We start from the raw sequence: 16,125 nt of genomic DNA, 5'->3' as shown, positions 1-16,125 counted from the left end.
GAACAGAAGGAGGGAGGTAGAGCTGATTGTGTGAAGCCAAGCTGGAGGGTTTGCTTTGACTCATGCCCAACATCACAGCCTTTATATTAATCCATATTTACAGTAATTAGAGTTTTCCCTCGGTGATCCCTCCCCTTTTGTTTACACTCTGTTGTTTTATGGGAGGCTGAGGCAGGAAAAGGCATGAATAGAAGCAGGTAGTGAGGTATAGACGAGGATTTACTATTAATAAGCTTTGGGGGTGGCAGAGTAAAACCAGGCTGCAGCTCCAGGGATGTAACGGTGTTTCTTTTCATTAGTAGGATATTGTCATTCAAATGGCATCCATCAGAAGTGAAGTAATAACCTGACATGATGAGAATTTCTAACTCGATAATGATAGCCAGGAAAATACTCAATACCATGGCAGGGAAAATTAAGAGACATGTTAAAAAACTAAAGATTAGAACTGTACAACAGTAACATCGATGACAGCACAATTTTTAAGGTGTCTGAAGTAGCGCAAAACAAAAGTACAGCAACTGGAAGATGCGTGTGTGTGTGTTTGTGTTTAAAACATATATTTTATATAGGTAAAAGTAAGTGCCTTTAAGCTTCTCCCTTTTTACATTCTGGGTCACCAAAGTAGATCTGAGATGGATCTGCATGGTGATTTAGCACAACATGCAGATCCAGTTTATTTTAAATGGGTAGTGCCCCTTGGGCACATATTGTGGCGTTTTGGGATTACCTTTCACTGCTATGCAGATGATACTCAGTTATACATGCCAATAACTGCTGGTAATCTTGTTCACATAAAATCCTTAGAAGATTGCCTTGCAGCAGTGAGAAGTTGGATGTCTAGAAACTTCCTACTTTTAAACTCTGATAAGACTGAAATGATGGTTCTTGGTCCAGTGAGACATCTGCATCAATTTGACCAGTTAACGCTCAGCCTCGGCTTGTGTGTCATACATCACACTGACAAAGTGAGGAACCTTGGGGTAATTTTTGATCCTTCGTTGTCCTTTGGCCTCCACATTAGAAGTATTACTAGGACTGCTTTCTTCCACCTGCGAAATATAGCGAAGATTCGTCCCATCCTGTCTGTGGCTGATGCTGAGACCCTGATCCATGCATTTATCTGTTCTAGATTGGACTACTGCAATGCTCTATTTTCTGGTTTACTGCAGTCTAGCATTAGGGGTCTCTAATTGGTTCAAAATGCTGCAGCCAGACTTTTGACACGAAGCAGAAAGTTCAACATTACACCCATTTTGGCATCCCTTGGTAAATGGTAAATGGACTGCATTTATATAGCGCTTTTCCATCTGCATCAGATGCTCAAAGCGCTTTACAATTATGCTTCACATTCACCCCGATGTCAGGGTGCTGCCATACAAGGCGCTACACACCGGGAGCAACAGGGGATTAAAGGCCTTGCCCAAGGGCCCTTAGTGATTTGGGGGATTTGAACCCATGATCTTCTGGACTCAAGCCCAGCAACTTAACCACTAGACCACCACCTCCCCTTCACTGGCTTCCTGTCCCAGTGAGATCAGATTTTAAGGTTCTGCTACTAACCTATAAAATTATTCGTGGACTGGCACCCTCCTACCTAGCTGACCTAATTAAACCTTGCGTACCGGCCCGAGCTTTACGTTCTCAGGGTGCAGGACTACTTTGTGTCCCTAAGGTGAATAAGAGGTCTGTGGGTCACAGAGCTTTCTCTTATCGTGCCCCTGTTCTGTGGAATGATCTCCCTGCGTCAATAAAACAGTCAGATTCTGTGGAGACTTTCAAGTCCAGACTTAAGACAGACTTATTTTCCCTTTCATATGGCTAGCATACTGGTACAGTTTTATTTTACGCTTTTTACTCTTTTAATTCATTTTATTAGTAATTGGAGCGAGCCGCGGCCTCAACTTTACCTAAATTCTGGGTCTTTTAGTGAAGTTTAGGGCTAGTGGCCAGCGATCACCTTAGTATTTCTCTGTTTTTCTTGTTGTTTAATGCTGACAAATTATACATTATTTCTTGTCTTTCTGATGCCTGATTCTGTTTTTTCTCTCTGTTTAAGGTGCAGCTCCATCCAGAGATGGGAGTTATGTTCATGTTGGCGATCCTCCTGTCCTGTGCGCCAGTTGCATTTCTTGTATATTCGTCCGTGAATTGTTCTGTAATTTATGTTTGTAGCATGGCCCAAGCAGAGGGTCACCCCTTTGAGTCTGGTCTGCTTGAGGTTTCTTCCTCAGAGGGAGTTTTTCCTTACCACTGTTGCTCTGGGGGTTGGTATGGTTAGACCTGACCTGTGTGAAGCGCTTTGAGGCAACTCTGTTGCGATTTGGCGCTATATGAATGAAAAGAAATTGAAATTGAAATTGTAGTGCAAAAAAAACCCACGCAAAAACAACTTTCTAACAACATTTACGTGTCCCTTGTAAAGACAACAAAGCTTGCATATGTTACTGTGTTCATCCATATTGCTTTTCCAAGTTCATCAAATGAATGCAGTTTTTGAAAGTTTCCAACTTTGGATTTTCGAATCATCTTGGATGCAACATTAGCATGAAGGTTTTAGCGGACCGGAAGTTACAGCTTCAGCACCAAAAAGTGTGTTCCTTCAGCTTCTCCCTTGTTTCACTCGGAGTCGCCACACCAGATATGATCTGCATGTTGATTTGGCACAGGTTTCACCCCCCACCCCCCAAGTCACGGTTTCCACGCCACATGACACTCAAGACGTAGGACAATCTCATCATATCTAGCATCACTTTGACTTTTTTTTTCTCCTTTGGCCAGCTCTCATTTCTGTATTTTTGTTACCAAGAGATTAAACAAAGATGTGACTTGTGGTATGTTGCAAATGATAGGTATTTTTAGTATAGATGCGTATCTGGAATTGGGGGTGGGGGGTTAACTACCCCAGACATGACTCCCGTGATGCAGTTAATTTTGTGGTTAATTATTGTTTCAAGTACACACAGACACCCATGAGTAATGGGTAGTCTTTTAGGCAGTAATGAAGTGTTGGATTCATGTAGCTGGGGGGGGACTGATTTGCATTCATTGGGTGCTTTTGCAGCCTTTAGCGGAGATGATGTTCAGAGAACTTACTGCTCTGTTAAGTTCAAATAAATGTCTTCCCCAGCCTGTCAGTGGAAAATCTGTCAGGATGACAGACTTTCCATCAGATCCATTATTGGAAAATGAGCATTGTGCTCTGCTCAGTGTGCTAAATCATGGTGCAGTATGATCTTGCAAGGCCGTTACACTGTATATAAATTCTGTTTTCCCTCCACATTTCTAAAAGAAATATTTCATTCAGAGTGTTGCTTTTGGCAAGGATGGCGGGTGAAGGTTAGTTTAAATTTCAGCAGTGATAATTAAATGCTTTATTAGTGGTCGCCATTGAATTGGGCACCAAAGAGAATTGGTGCAAAGGAACAGTGTTGGCTGAGTGTTGACTTAATGTCATCCATCCATTTTGCTTTCACCCCGGTCGGCCATGCAGGAGGTGGAAAATGGGAGGCTCATTCATCACTGGCTTTCTCTGGCTCTGGCTAGGAACATGCATTCAGTCATAACTCCAGTGACAGACAAACACAGACAAATGCACTGCCTGAAATGGCAGTGGGCTGAACAAATGCACACACTGAAGAGAGGTTTCCACTGAAAATGTGTTTATAAAAATAATAAATTCTGCTGAAGTATAAAATGTCTCTGTCCAAACTTCATGGCACATAAACACGCTTGTCACATATACAGCTCCAGATGCTAATTTACTGCCACACTCATGAAGATGTAGTCCTGTCATATGCACTGACTGACAGGAGCCACAGGTGCATTCTGGCAGCACTGTGTGACAAGACTGACAGTTGACTTTTTATACATTTTAAAACAGTTCTCTCTGTTTTGTTTCCGCTCCTCCCCATGTGCATTTTCCTTTACTGTTATTCACATCCAGAAAGGAATCCCCATTGGACAGTTCTGCAAGGATTTCAATGAGAGAACAAAGGAAATGAAGGAAGGCATCCCTCTCCCAGTCAAGATCCACGTAAAGGTACACTTGTCTGGCTTTTATTTTACTCTGATCCATTCGTGACCCTTACAGTTTGCATCCCTGCCTCCACACACGTTTGCGGTTAATTCAAGATGCTGCATAATATTATCAACCCACTTCCATTATTCATATTCTACCACCAAAGTAAGCCTTTCCATTTGCATTTATTAATAGAGCAATACCCAGAGGAAGTTGGAGTCAAGCAGCATTAAGTACATACAAGAGACATGAATTACTCAAAAAAGCATGCAGTGTTTAACAGCCACATATTGTTTGACTCATCATCCACACCACACACCCACATACAAAGTCTCTGCTTTATACACCATCTCAAATAGTCAGTCCCATCCTGTGAACTCAATAAATATGTGCAGTAATGAGTTTTGTGATCTAAAGAGGGAAGCATAATCCTTTTAAATGCATGAATTCATTTTGACGTGCAATATCTAGTAACAGCTCTGGGGCCTCATTGCTGCCCATCAATGCCATCTACTGGTTGTTACTGATGCAGACAGTTCATTTTATTTATATAGTACAAAAGCACCAACAGTGCTATTCTCCAAGTGCTATACAGAAAACCTAGGTTTTACCCGCTCAGCGTGCAAGCATATTGGTGACAGTGGTGAGTAAAACTCCCTAGAAGGAAGAACCCTCTAGCAGATCAAATTCATTGGGGTGGCCATCTGCTTTGGCCATTCAAAACAAGATAGAAGGTGCACAAGATTGTCTCAAACATGCAGTAACTTGTAACAAAAAAAGCTAAATGAAGCAACCAGTATGCCGCGGAAAGGTAACATAAATGAATACTGACCAGATTGAAGCATACTGAACTAGGACTATGCACCATATACCCAGTGGTGGGCACAGCTAACCAAAATGTTAGCTTTGATAACCGTTAATCCACTAACTGAAAAGTTAACTTTTATAAAGCTAAACCGATAAACCTCTAAAAAAAAAAAAAAAAAAAAAAAAATTGCGGAAGTTACAGCTAAAAGCTAAACCAATAACTTTTAGTATTGACTCCAGTACACTGGCAGCTACTGACACAACAATGAGCCAGTGCTTCTGTCTCAGATCTGCCTTCTGTCAGAAAAACAGACCTGGTGATGAGAGAGAAAAGAAGTGCAGCAAAAAAAAACAAAAAAACATTTATTTTCACAGCTATACAAACTTGCAGACGTATCACAGGAGTCATGCACAGCAAGACAGTTTTGACTTATGGTTAAAATTTTAAACAAACTAATTCCAAACAAGTTATTGAAATTAACGTCACCTCTGTCGTTTTACAAAGTGAAAATATCAGCTATATGTTTTAGTTTTAAAGTAATGCACAAATTTTGAAGGTTTTAGCGTTTTACAGGCACACATGCCGAAAAGCATTATGGGAGAATTCACACTGCCATTGGTATTCACACTGCCATGAACACTGTCATGTACTGGATGGCAGTGTTCATTGCCACACATTCACTAAAAGTGCTGAATCACTTAACAAACAGAATTTTCAGTTTTCAAATTGGCTTTTTTAACAAATGAAAAAAATGAGATATTTACAAATACAGATTTACGAGTATTTGTAAAACCCAACACATATTGCAGTAACTTATGTGTTTTTGTTTTTTTGTTTTTTTTACATATAAACGAACCAACCACTGATGACAGGAAACGAATTTTCCCATAATACTTTTGGATAGTGGCCATGGCCACCGTTGACTTGTGAGCTGGGGCATTGTCTTGATGGAACAGCACCCCTTTTGTCAGCTTTCCTGGTCGCTTCTTTTTGATAGCCTCGCGTAACTGTCTCAGTAGGTTAGAATAGTACTGTCCATTTATGGTTTGTCCCTTTTCAAGATAGTCCACGAACACAATGCCCTTGGCATCCCAGAAAACTGAAACCATGACCTTCCCTGCAGACGAAACGACTTTGGCCTTCTTTGGAGGTGGTGACCTTGGGTGTTTCCACTGCATTGATTGTTTTTTTGTCTCTCATCAAAGTGGTGAACCCAACACTCATCCTGGGTAAGAAAACGTTCCATGTAATTGGCTGGATCCTCTTCAAATTGCGCCAAGTTTGCCTTCGACATGACTAGCCTGGTGCGTTTCTGATCAGGCGTCAGAAGACGTGGCACCCACCGAGCTGACACCTTTGACATTCCAAGTTCTTCATGCAGAATATGTTCAATTCTCTCACGGGATATTCCCACAGCATCTGCTAGCTGATTAATCGTCGATCGTCTGTCGTCCATCACCATTTCATGAACAAGGTCAATGTTTTTCTGGGTTGTGGCTGTTGCAGGCTGCCCAGACCTTGGGTCGTCTTCAAGGCTCTCTCTGCCCCTCTTAAATTCAGTTGCCCCCTTCTGCACTGTAGATATGGAGGGAGCTTCATCCCCTAATGTAGCAACCATATCCGCATGAATGTCCTTGGGCTTTAACCCCTTCTTATGCAGGTACTTAATCACACCGCAATGCCAGATTTTGTCCATTTTTGCCGTTTCCCTCTACCACGAACTTTCAAACTTGGCTATGAACCACAAACTACCTCACAACCTGGAAGAAAATAACACAGTCATCAGAAGAGTGGAACTTAATGCATGCTAAGTTTTATTGAAATGGAATTTCTTCTTCTTGGTGAGCCTTAGAACTGTTCAGCCTACCCTCGTAAAACATATAGCTGATATTTTTACTTTGTAAAATGGCGGGGTGATGTTAATTTCAATAACTGTGGCATTTCTCCTTCTTGGTGAGCCTTAGAACTTTTCAGCCTACCCTTGTAAAACATATAGCTGATATTTTTACTTTGTAAAATGGCGGGGTGACGTTAATTTCAGTAACTGTCCGGAATTAGTTTGTTTAAAATTTTAACCATAAGTCTAAACTGTCTTGCTGTGCATGACTCCGGTGATACATCTGCAAGTCTGTATGGTATAAAAAAAATTATCTTTTTTTCTCCCATCTTCCTTTCTCTCTGGTAGCCAGCTCTCCTCTGCTGGTAGAGGATTGAGCTCTACTTCTCATAGCTGTCTGTCTGCTACAAAACATGTAACAGGCAGGCGCTAAAATGTATGATTTCATGCTTTACAAATGTGTTTAACTGTTAAGCTTTATTCACTATGCTCACAAAAATATGGTAGTCTAAATGTTATAACTAAATTTAGCGGAAGTTAATTGGTGGTTTTCATAATTAGCTGAAAAACTAATCTAGCTAATAAAAAGTTAGCTTCACTAATTAGCAGATTAGCGGTACTGTGCCCACCACAGCATGTACTCATGAACTAGATCAGAGTCGACAAAGGCCCACACTCTGGCAGATGAAAGTGGGTTAGAGGGTGGTCAGCGCAGCGTGAGTATCCGTGCAGTAGTTTGATTGTGCTCTCACAGATGGCTGAAGAGGTGCAGGGCAGAACTGAGCAGAAAAATGGCTCAGAAAGAAAGAAATGGATCATTGATAAGAATGAGAAGGTTATCATTTTAATAAATTAATGACTATATAATGTTCTGACTGGAAATACTGGAGAATAATACACTCACTCAACTAACATGACCCAGAATTACACTTTGAGAGTGAATCTTTTTTCGTGGGTGTTATGACTCATTAGAGTAAACAAAAACCCAAGTAAAGATCCGCAGTTAAGCTCATAAAATGACAAAACCGCTCTGCCATGTTGGTGGTAGTAAAGTGTTTGTGATGAAACACCTGAATTAAAAACACTGGTCATTCACACTTACGACGTCAATATGATGTGATTTATTAATAAAACACAATTGCTATTGGGGAGCTTGTCCATGACTAAACTTCTTTGAAGAGTGAACCCAGTACCTTTGGCAGTCTAGTACTAAATTTACCCACAGTTGAGGATCCAATATGATGAGTAGATGACATAATGTCCTTGAACTTCATAGGCAGGACAGGGGAGATCCCTGCACAAACTAACCAAATCCAAAACATCCAGAAAGGGTCTGAAAGCTTATTTACATGAATTAAGATCTTATCAATATGAGTCAACAAATTTGGAATAAATTCATGAATTCATCTATAAATTTGGGATTATGGGTAGAGAGCTCTGCGTACTACAGTGATTATACATGGTTATAACTGATCCTGGCAGCATTGGAGGTGCACAGAACTAGATGTTGAAATGTGTTAAATTTAGCATTATTCTTGTTATTAATAGACTTGCATATACCTCGGCACGTAAAGGCAACAGCATCAATTTGGAAGGGAAAAACATACATTACATTTCAAACAACACACACTAGCCCCATAGTGGTTTATGTCTTAATTTATCCAATATGCTAATGAATTCTGGAGCCAGACTAATCACCTCCTCCATGACAAAATGTGCTTTACAGTGTTCCCGGGGCAAACTTTGCTGCACGTGTCCTTCACGGCGTTTCCTGTCATTTTCTGTTGCTATCAAAAATACAGGGATAAAATCACCCATTACCTACAAATCTAAAGCACCGTTTCTGCAGATGTTTTCCAGCCAACTATTTAAAGGTGTTAACTTACTATATACGTCATCATTTCCCCAAGTGGGAAGGAGACTGGAGGAAATTAATCGATGCCGTCATATCAAGTCCTTGCTATGTCCTTCTTTGCGACCTGAGGCTGTTGAAGCCTCAAATCATCAGTGCTAATGTATATGACAATTTTATTTTATCTGGCATTATGTCCCTGTGTCCTTGTGTGATACCAGCATTGTAAGATTAGATGCTATGTCAGATTCTGTGGCCCCAGGTAAGCATTTAACAGGCTGGCAATGCTAAACCAATGTTGCAGGTGATGTAGTCCTCTATTACTAGTGTACCGTGTTCTGTCCTGTACACAGGAGTATAGCAGGAATGCAAGCCAAGAGAATCAACAGTAGTGCTCACGAGAGCAGAAACCCAGTTTGTAGTTGGTGGAGGGGATAGAACTCTGGGCAACACAACAGACTGCTCGGCTTTTTACGTGTTCTTACAGCGCACAATAGGAATAAACTCAACAGCAACTGCAGACGAGCCTAAACTACAGCTAACAGATGTGCAAACTAGCCCGAGGTTATAAGTATCTGGAGTGCCCGTAGCTTGAGCTCCTCTAGCTTACAGACATGACTTTTTAACAGACACCGTAACGCATCTAGCACAAATAATTATGAGATTTAACTTTAGCAAAACTGGGAGCTGGCCTCAGCTAACGAAGCTTTACTGCTAACAGCGACAAAAGACAGACGCTAACAACTCCTGCTCGATGTACTAAGTAGCAGAAAACGGCTAAACGTCAAAACAGTTACAATGTGTCAAGATAAATATACCAACAAATGCGAAAATAAGAAAGGAAGATACGATGTGTAAACACTGTAGCATCTCATGGAGCTTCGCTCCACATGTGCAGTGCCTCCGTATGTGCTCTGTGTGTCTCTGATGTGAAGCACACCGTTGTCTTATTTTACCTTTTTTTTAATTTCAGCAGTTTTCTTTAATCTTGCATTCCCTTTGTGTCTTTCTATGCTTTCTCAGTTTGTCATTTTACCCGTCAGAACAACACGTGGTGCAATATAAAATTTATGGTTTGGCTTATAAAGTGAAGCAGGGAAACGACAGTAGCTCATTGGACCTTTACGAGAAATATCTATTGTATAGATCGGGAAAATTCTCTCTGTTAAAGGTCGCTTCTGTTAGATAACACGACTGCAATGACAAATTGCCTGCTGTGTGGTATCTGCTCAGCCCAGCGTACAGGTTATTACCCCACAACATAACGTAAACTTTCTTCTGTTTTATCGATTGCATGTATATCAGAGATTTCAGCTGATGAAGGGGATGTATGTGAAGTGATAGAAAAAGGTTGGAATAACAGAAGAGGCAATGAATGAAGCTTCACTTTCATTGTCTGTCTTCATTGTTTCATTGTAAAGTTTGAGGGAAACTGTCTGCGAAGCAGATCTTCAGAAACCTGCAAACTGGGGGAGTGAAAACCGCTTGTAGAAATAATTACAGTGAAAGCTGTGGTGTTCGTGGTGATGGTTTGTTTGTCTACACTCTGCAAATAGGAAAATTACTGTATTTGTTTGCACATACATGCAGTTAGATGATAATAAAGGGCTTTATTAATTTGTTTACAAATGACGCAGTAGTTAACTTGCAAAAATGTACAATAGTTTCATTTCTATCACAGCCATTGTTTCAGTAGACAACAATAGAGATAACTGGGAATTTGGTCAGAAGTATTCTGGGCCCCGTTGTCACATCTGGGAGTACATGCTGGTGCCACTGCATCCAAGACAGCAGAATTGCCCAGGGTCCTGGACGGCAATCACCCAGGCAGATACCCAATCCATCCTCATCCTCCCCTCTCAAATATTATCTTCCACCTGGTGCAAGTTGGCACAAAGCATAGCACAACTGTCATTGGCTGTGTACTGCTCATAGTCACACCCAGCGCCTGTGGTCCCACAAACGAGGCATGGTCAGGCACAGTGCCTGTTCATTGCTATTGTGCAGCAACTGAAAGTGATTGCACCATAAATTGGTAAAAATGTAGTTCCAAGTCCATCAGAGTGTTTTGGCTGTTTAAAAGGTACAATATTCAGATATGCCTCATGATGCATGTGGGTTCACGGTACATGTACAGTCTAAAGTAAGTCCCTTCAGCTGCTCCCTCATTTTTGCACTTGGGGTTGCCACAGCAGATCCAATGTAGATCTGCATGTTGATTTAGCACAAGTTTTACACCGGATGCCCTACCTGACGCAACTCCACATTGCATGGAGAAATGTGGCAGGGGTGGGGTTTGAACCGGGAACCTTCTGCTCTGAAGCCAAGCACACTAAGCACTTGGCCCCTGCATGTACAGTCTGCCCTACTAAATCTCATTCCCCAAACATTGAATTTCATTTTTCCTAAACACTGTAATCATTACTGCAGTGTGTTTATTTGCAAATGATTTAATTATTAGAAAATTATATTTGTTTTAGAATTGTATTTACACAGTTTATAGCACTTCTTATTTAACCTCTGTTTCAGAAAAAATATGCCTCATTTTTCAATATAACATCCTAAAAAATAAGATTTAAATTGTTGCTGTAATGAGAGAAATGAAGAAGATAAAAATAATAAACATAAAAATGTCATGTCTCCTGAGTTATATATACCTCTGAGCATGAGTGTTTGTAACCTGCTTTAGAAATGACCAAAAATGTACATTATAAACCATATATTTGATGCAGTGTGATGTTGCAGCAATGATCATTTTTTTTCTGGACTTCATCCTAAAATACTAGTAAATATATAGAAAATATATTTCTGTTCATTATTTTTATGGACAGAATTTCTAGGCGCAGCCAGGGTGTAGAGGGGGTCTGGTTGGGGAACCACAGAATCTCGTCTCTGCTGTTTGCGGACGATGTGGTTCTGTTGGCTTCGTCAAATCAGGACCTTAAGCGTGCACTGGGGCGGTTTGCAGCCGAGTGTGAAACGTACGGGATGAAAATCAGCACCTCCAAATCCGAGGCCATGGTTCTCGACCGGAAAAAGGTGCTTTGCCTTCTTCAGGTCGGTGGAGTGTCCTTGCCTCAAGTGGAGGAGTTTAAGTATCTCGGGGTCTTGTTCACGAGTGAGGGACGGATGGAGCGTGAGATTGATAGATGGATCGGTGCAGCATCTGCAGTGATGCGGTCGTGGTGAAGAGAGAGCTGAGTAGGGGGCAAAGCTCTCAATTTACCGATCGATCTACGTTCCGATCCTCACCTATGGTCATGAGATTTGGCTCATGACCGAAAGAACGAGATCGCAAGTACAAGCGGCTGAGATGAGTTTCCTCCGCAGGGTGGCTGGGCGCTCCCTTAGAGATAGGGTGAGGAGCTCGGTCACTTGGGAGGAGCTCGGAGTCGAGCCGCTGCTCCTCCACGTCGAAAGGAGTCAGTTGAGGTGGCTCAGGCATCTTTTCCGGATGCCCCCTGGACACCTCGCTGGAGAGGTGTTCCGGGCACGTCCCATTGGGAGGAGGCCCCGGGGAAGACCCAGGACACGCTGGAGGGACTACATCTCTCGGCTGGCTTGGGAACACCTTGGGGTTACCCCGGAGGAGCTGGGGAAGGTGTGTGTGAATCGGGAGGTCTGGGCGGCTTTGCTTGAGCTGCTGGCCCCGCGACCCGACTCCAGATAAAGCAGAAGAAAATGGATGGATGGATGGATATATAGAAAATATCCCAAAAAATTATAAAAAATGTTTTTAGTAAGTTCAGTCCTTAATCTGAATCAAATTTGTCTTCAAATGCCTTTTGAAAATTTTCAAGTTAGATTCCTTTTAAATCTGGATTTCGTAAAAATCACCCACCCGTACACATAGAGATGTGGATTAATGCACCATATTTCCGTTTTCTTCCTCTCTGAGTTGGCTGGCAAACAGCACCAACAAACTGGACCCGTCGTGGGTTTGGAGGAGAATTCAGTTTGTGCAAGTTGTCTCTCTCTGGTCAGCTGCCCAGCTGCATCTCACCTGCATGTCACATGGACAGACGGTGGTCAGTCGTACTCTGACGCGGGCTTTTGTGGCGTTCATGTCTTTTTTTGTGTTCTGCTTTCACTTGCATTTTTGTATGCATGGGTACATTTCCACACCAGAAGCCCTGTCATGTCCAGGTGAGCCTCTAGATACAAATGCACCAGATGCTGGATCAGTTATGTCTTAAAGACAATCATGGGACAGCCTGATTGGTTTATTACATGCTATGTACAAAACTCAGCCAAGACCAGTGTTGTATAGTAATGAAGTAAAAATACTTCACTACTGTACTTAAGTACGTTTTGGGAGACTTTGTACGTTACTTGAGTTTTTTTAATTCAGCTTACTTTCACTTTTAGTTCACTACATTTCCGACCTTAATTGCATACTTCTACTCCGATACATTTTCTATGCGCCATGCCGTTACTCGTTACAAAAAAAAAAAACACACACACACGAAAAATGTGTTTTCACCCAGAGACACCACTGATTACTAGTGACTGCAACGTAGTCAGGCTGATTTGTCATGAGGCATGTCCGGTAGGCTTTTTTGCAGTTGCGCACTTGGGGGGGAAAATGATCATTTCTGTACATTGATTACAGACCTGCAGCGGGTCTGTAATCAACTTTTCTGCAGCGCGGCTTTGCTTTGAACCTTGAACCAATCAAAGCAGTGATTCGCAGGTCGAAGCAGTGCTTCGATGTAAGATTCGTGGATTGATTGTTTTATTTCGCTTTATCCAAATTTTTCCCCGCTAAAACTCTGAACAGCATATGTCTGACAGTAATATTTAATATTTTTATGTTAAACCGACCTGTTATGGTCTTCTGAAACAGTTGATAGATGCATTTTATAACTTAAAAACGGGACCGATGCTAACACGTTAGCATGTCTATGGCGTTTTCAATGTTAAAGTTAGCATTAAGCTGTTCGCATCAGCACGTTTGTTGTTTTCTGTATAATTAATGGCTCAGTGTTCGTTGTCGTAAAAGAGTCAAATTGTAATTTTTTAAATTTATTTTTATTCATATATTATAGCAACAACAATAATAGTCTACATAATAGACAATAATAGTCAATAATAATAGACTAATATGTTACAATACAATTTTAGAGAAAGAGACAAAAGAACCTAATGAAACAAAACACAACAGAAAAGATAAAACCATGTAACAATGAAAATAAATAAATACATATAGAAATAAATAACTGTTTTCTGTGAACACCTAGTGAGTAGCCTACTCTCGTTTAGGTTTTGAAACCTTGTTTCTGAAGTGTTTTGTGTGATGTGCACAATTTTCAGTATTTTGACTAATACTACCAGTCATTTACAAGCCTAGATAAACTTTATATTAAAAAAAAGTTAACAAATTAACAAACAAATTAACATTTACTTGTACTTTTACTTTCAATACTTGAGTACATTTATTTGTACATTACTTGTCATACTTAAGTACAATAAATACTAGATACTTTAAGACTTTTACTTGAGTAGCATTTCAGTCAGTGACTTGAACTTCTACCAAAGTCATTTTTTTAATGGGTATCTGTACTTAAGTGTGATTTTTCCGGTACATTATACAACACTGGCCATGACTAATTAGGTGACTATGAACAAAGTGTTTTTGTGCTTCATTCTGCTTTATCAGATTTCATACCATGTAAATAGCAGTGTGGCACTGGACACACCCCAAATGCACCTGCACCCTGCACTACAGACTATCTGCTACAGATCATCAAGATAGGGCCCTTAGGGGAACTTCCATAACCCTGTTAAAATGCTTCTATATGTCTTGAATAGCTAATGTCTGATTTAATTAAAAAAAAAAAAAGAATGTAAGAGATACTTTATAGTAAGTGTTCAAGCACAGAACACTCCCTCCATCCACCATCCCCCAAACCCTGAGGGTTTGCGATCCAATTTCTCCTTTAACATTGTGCTATGAAATTAAATTGTCTCTTGCCTGCTTTGATCAGTGGTTTTAATTTGAAGTTTTCTTTTTGTGCTTAGCCTGACAGAAGCTATGACTTGAAGATTGGTCATCCCACCGTGTCTTACTTCCTCAAGCAGGCGGCAGGCATTGAAAAAGGTGCTGCAATGACAGGTGAGCAGCGCTGACGTGTCTCCTCTCACTCCTGCTGAGCCGTCCTGTAATGGACACTCGTCTCTCCACAAACTCAGCTTGGAGCTTTTCAGTAATGGAAGTTATATTCATGACATGCAGGGAAACTTCAGCAGAGGAAGGAACTAAGTGGGAAAGACAGCGATCTATTTCCCCCTTTTTGCTCCAAGCTATCTGCAGCGTAGTTTCTTCTGCTGACTCCTTACAGGACCAAATACACACACTGTCCAACCAAACACACACACCATCCAACCAAACACACACTTTGTTGTTGCCAAAGTGTCCTTTGTTCTTTGATGAATTTTTATTCTGCGATATTCACACTGTGATCTCTCTCTCTCTCTCTCTCTCTCTCTGTGTGTGTGTGTGTGTGTGTGTGTGTGTGTGTGTGTGTGTGTGTGTGTGTGTGTGTGTGTGTGTGTGTGTGTGTGTGTGTGTGTGTGTGTGTGTGTGTGTGTGTGTGTGTGTGTGTGTGTGTGTGTGTGTGTGTGTGTGTGTGTGTGTGTGTGTGTGTGTGTGTGTGTGTGTGTGTGTGTGTGTAGGCCGTGAGGTAGCAGGGATGGTTTCTGTAAGAGCTGTGTATGAAATCGCACAGGTGAAAGCTCAGGATGACTGCTTCAAATTGAGGAATGTCTCCCTCGAGAATGTTGTCAAAAGCATCATTGGCTCCGCCCGTACTCTGGGTATTAAGGTCGTCCACGAGTAAGTTCTGCTTCTCTTCTTGGTGCATTTAGATTTCTAGAGTGTCGACCTCGGATATCGTATAAAAGGATTTATGTTGGTACATGCCGGTCTTCTGTCGTACACGTGGTAGGACGCAATAGATTGTTTCTATAATAGTGTATTTATTTAACTTGGAAAACAGGATCAAATATAACATTTCTTTCATACATGTAACAAATGACCCTTAGGGCATTTCCATGTGACAAGGTATAATGTCTGTTCACTTTTCAAGTTATTTTTTGTGCACATTTTTAGACACCATTTCTTGCATGCATGTGCCAGTTGAAACAAGGTGTGAAATGACAAACAAAAAGTAAGATAAATCTTTAATCAGTCTTTTAATTACTTCTAAGTACACCGCGACTCATGTTACACCAAAAGTCCTTTGTTTCCTGAAAAAACAAATTATTTTATATCTAGAAAACTGAAAATGCAAGGGAAACACTGTAAAAATAAATAAATAAATAAAACTTGCCTAATTTTCCCATTCAGTATGGAAATATCGCTTATGTTGTCTATAGCTGCTGTGCGTCCTAACGACCACTAGAGGTCAGGCAAGCTAACAGTCTTATCAGTGGACAAAATAACAAAAACACCTGCAATATATAAAATAAAGTGCAGCTCAGGTTTCAAGTGAAATGCATTTTAATTCAGATTAAATAACAGTGGAACCTTTGTGTACTTAATTTGTCATTAATTTAAACAGGTTGGCACACTGTCTTGCCAATAAATGATGTATGCACTGAGTGAT

At 40.8% G+C, this 16,125-nt stretch overlaps 1 protein-coding gene across 2 annotated transcripts in view; it reads left to right on the top strand.

Moving 5' to 3' along the window:
- mrpl11 (mitochondrial ribosomal protein L11) overlaps positions 1-16,125 on the top strand; it is an 84,808-nt gene that overhangs the window by 66,487 nt on the left and 2,196 nt on the right. Inside the window, exons 3-5 of one of the 2 annotated variants that reach the window (XM_034181610.1) lie at positions 3,951-4,042; positions 14,540-14,633; positions 15,194-15,353. In XM_034181610.1, the coding sequence (XP_034037501.1) occupies positions 3,951-4,042; positions 14,540-14,633; positions 15,194-15,353 (346 nt within the window). Of the gene's footprint in view, positions 1-3,946; positions 4,043-14,539; positions 14,634-15,193; positions 15,354-16,125 lie in introns of both variants that reach the window. The other variant, XM_034181611.1, reaches the window with a different exon arrangement.

This window comes from Thalassophryne amazonica, chromosome 11 (assembly GCF_902500255.1).
Source record: "Thalassophryne amazonica chromosome 11, fThaAma1.1, whole genome shotgun sequence".
Classification (NCBI taxonomy): domain Eukaryota; kingdom Metazoa; phylum Chordata; class Actinopteri; order Batrachoidiformes; family Batrachoididae; genus Thalassophryne; species Thalassophryne amazonica.
The sequence above is the reverse complement of the archived record's forward strand: the minus strand, read 5'-3'. Positions and strand labels throughout refer to the sequence as shown.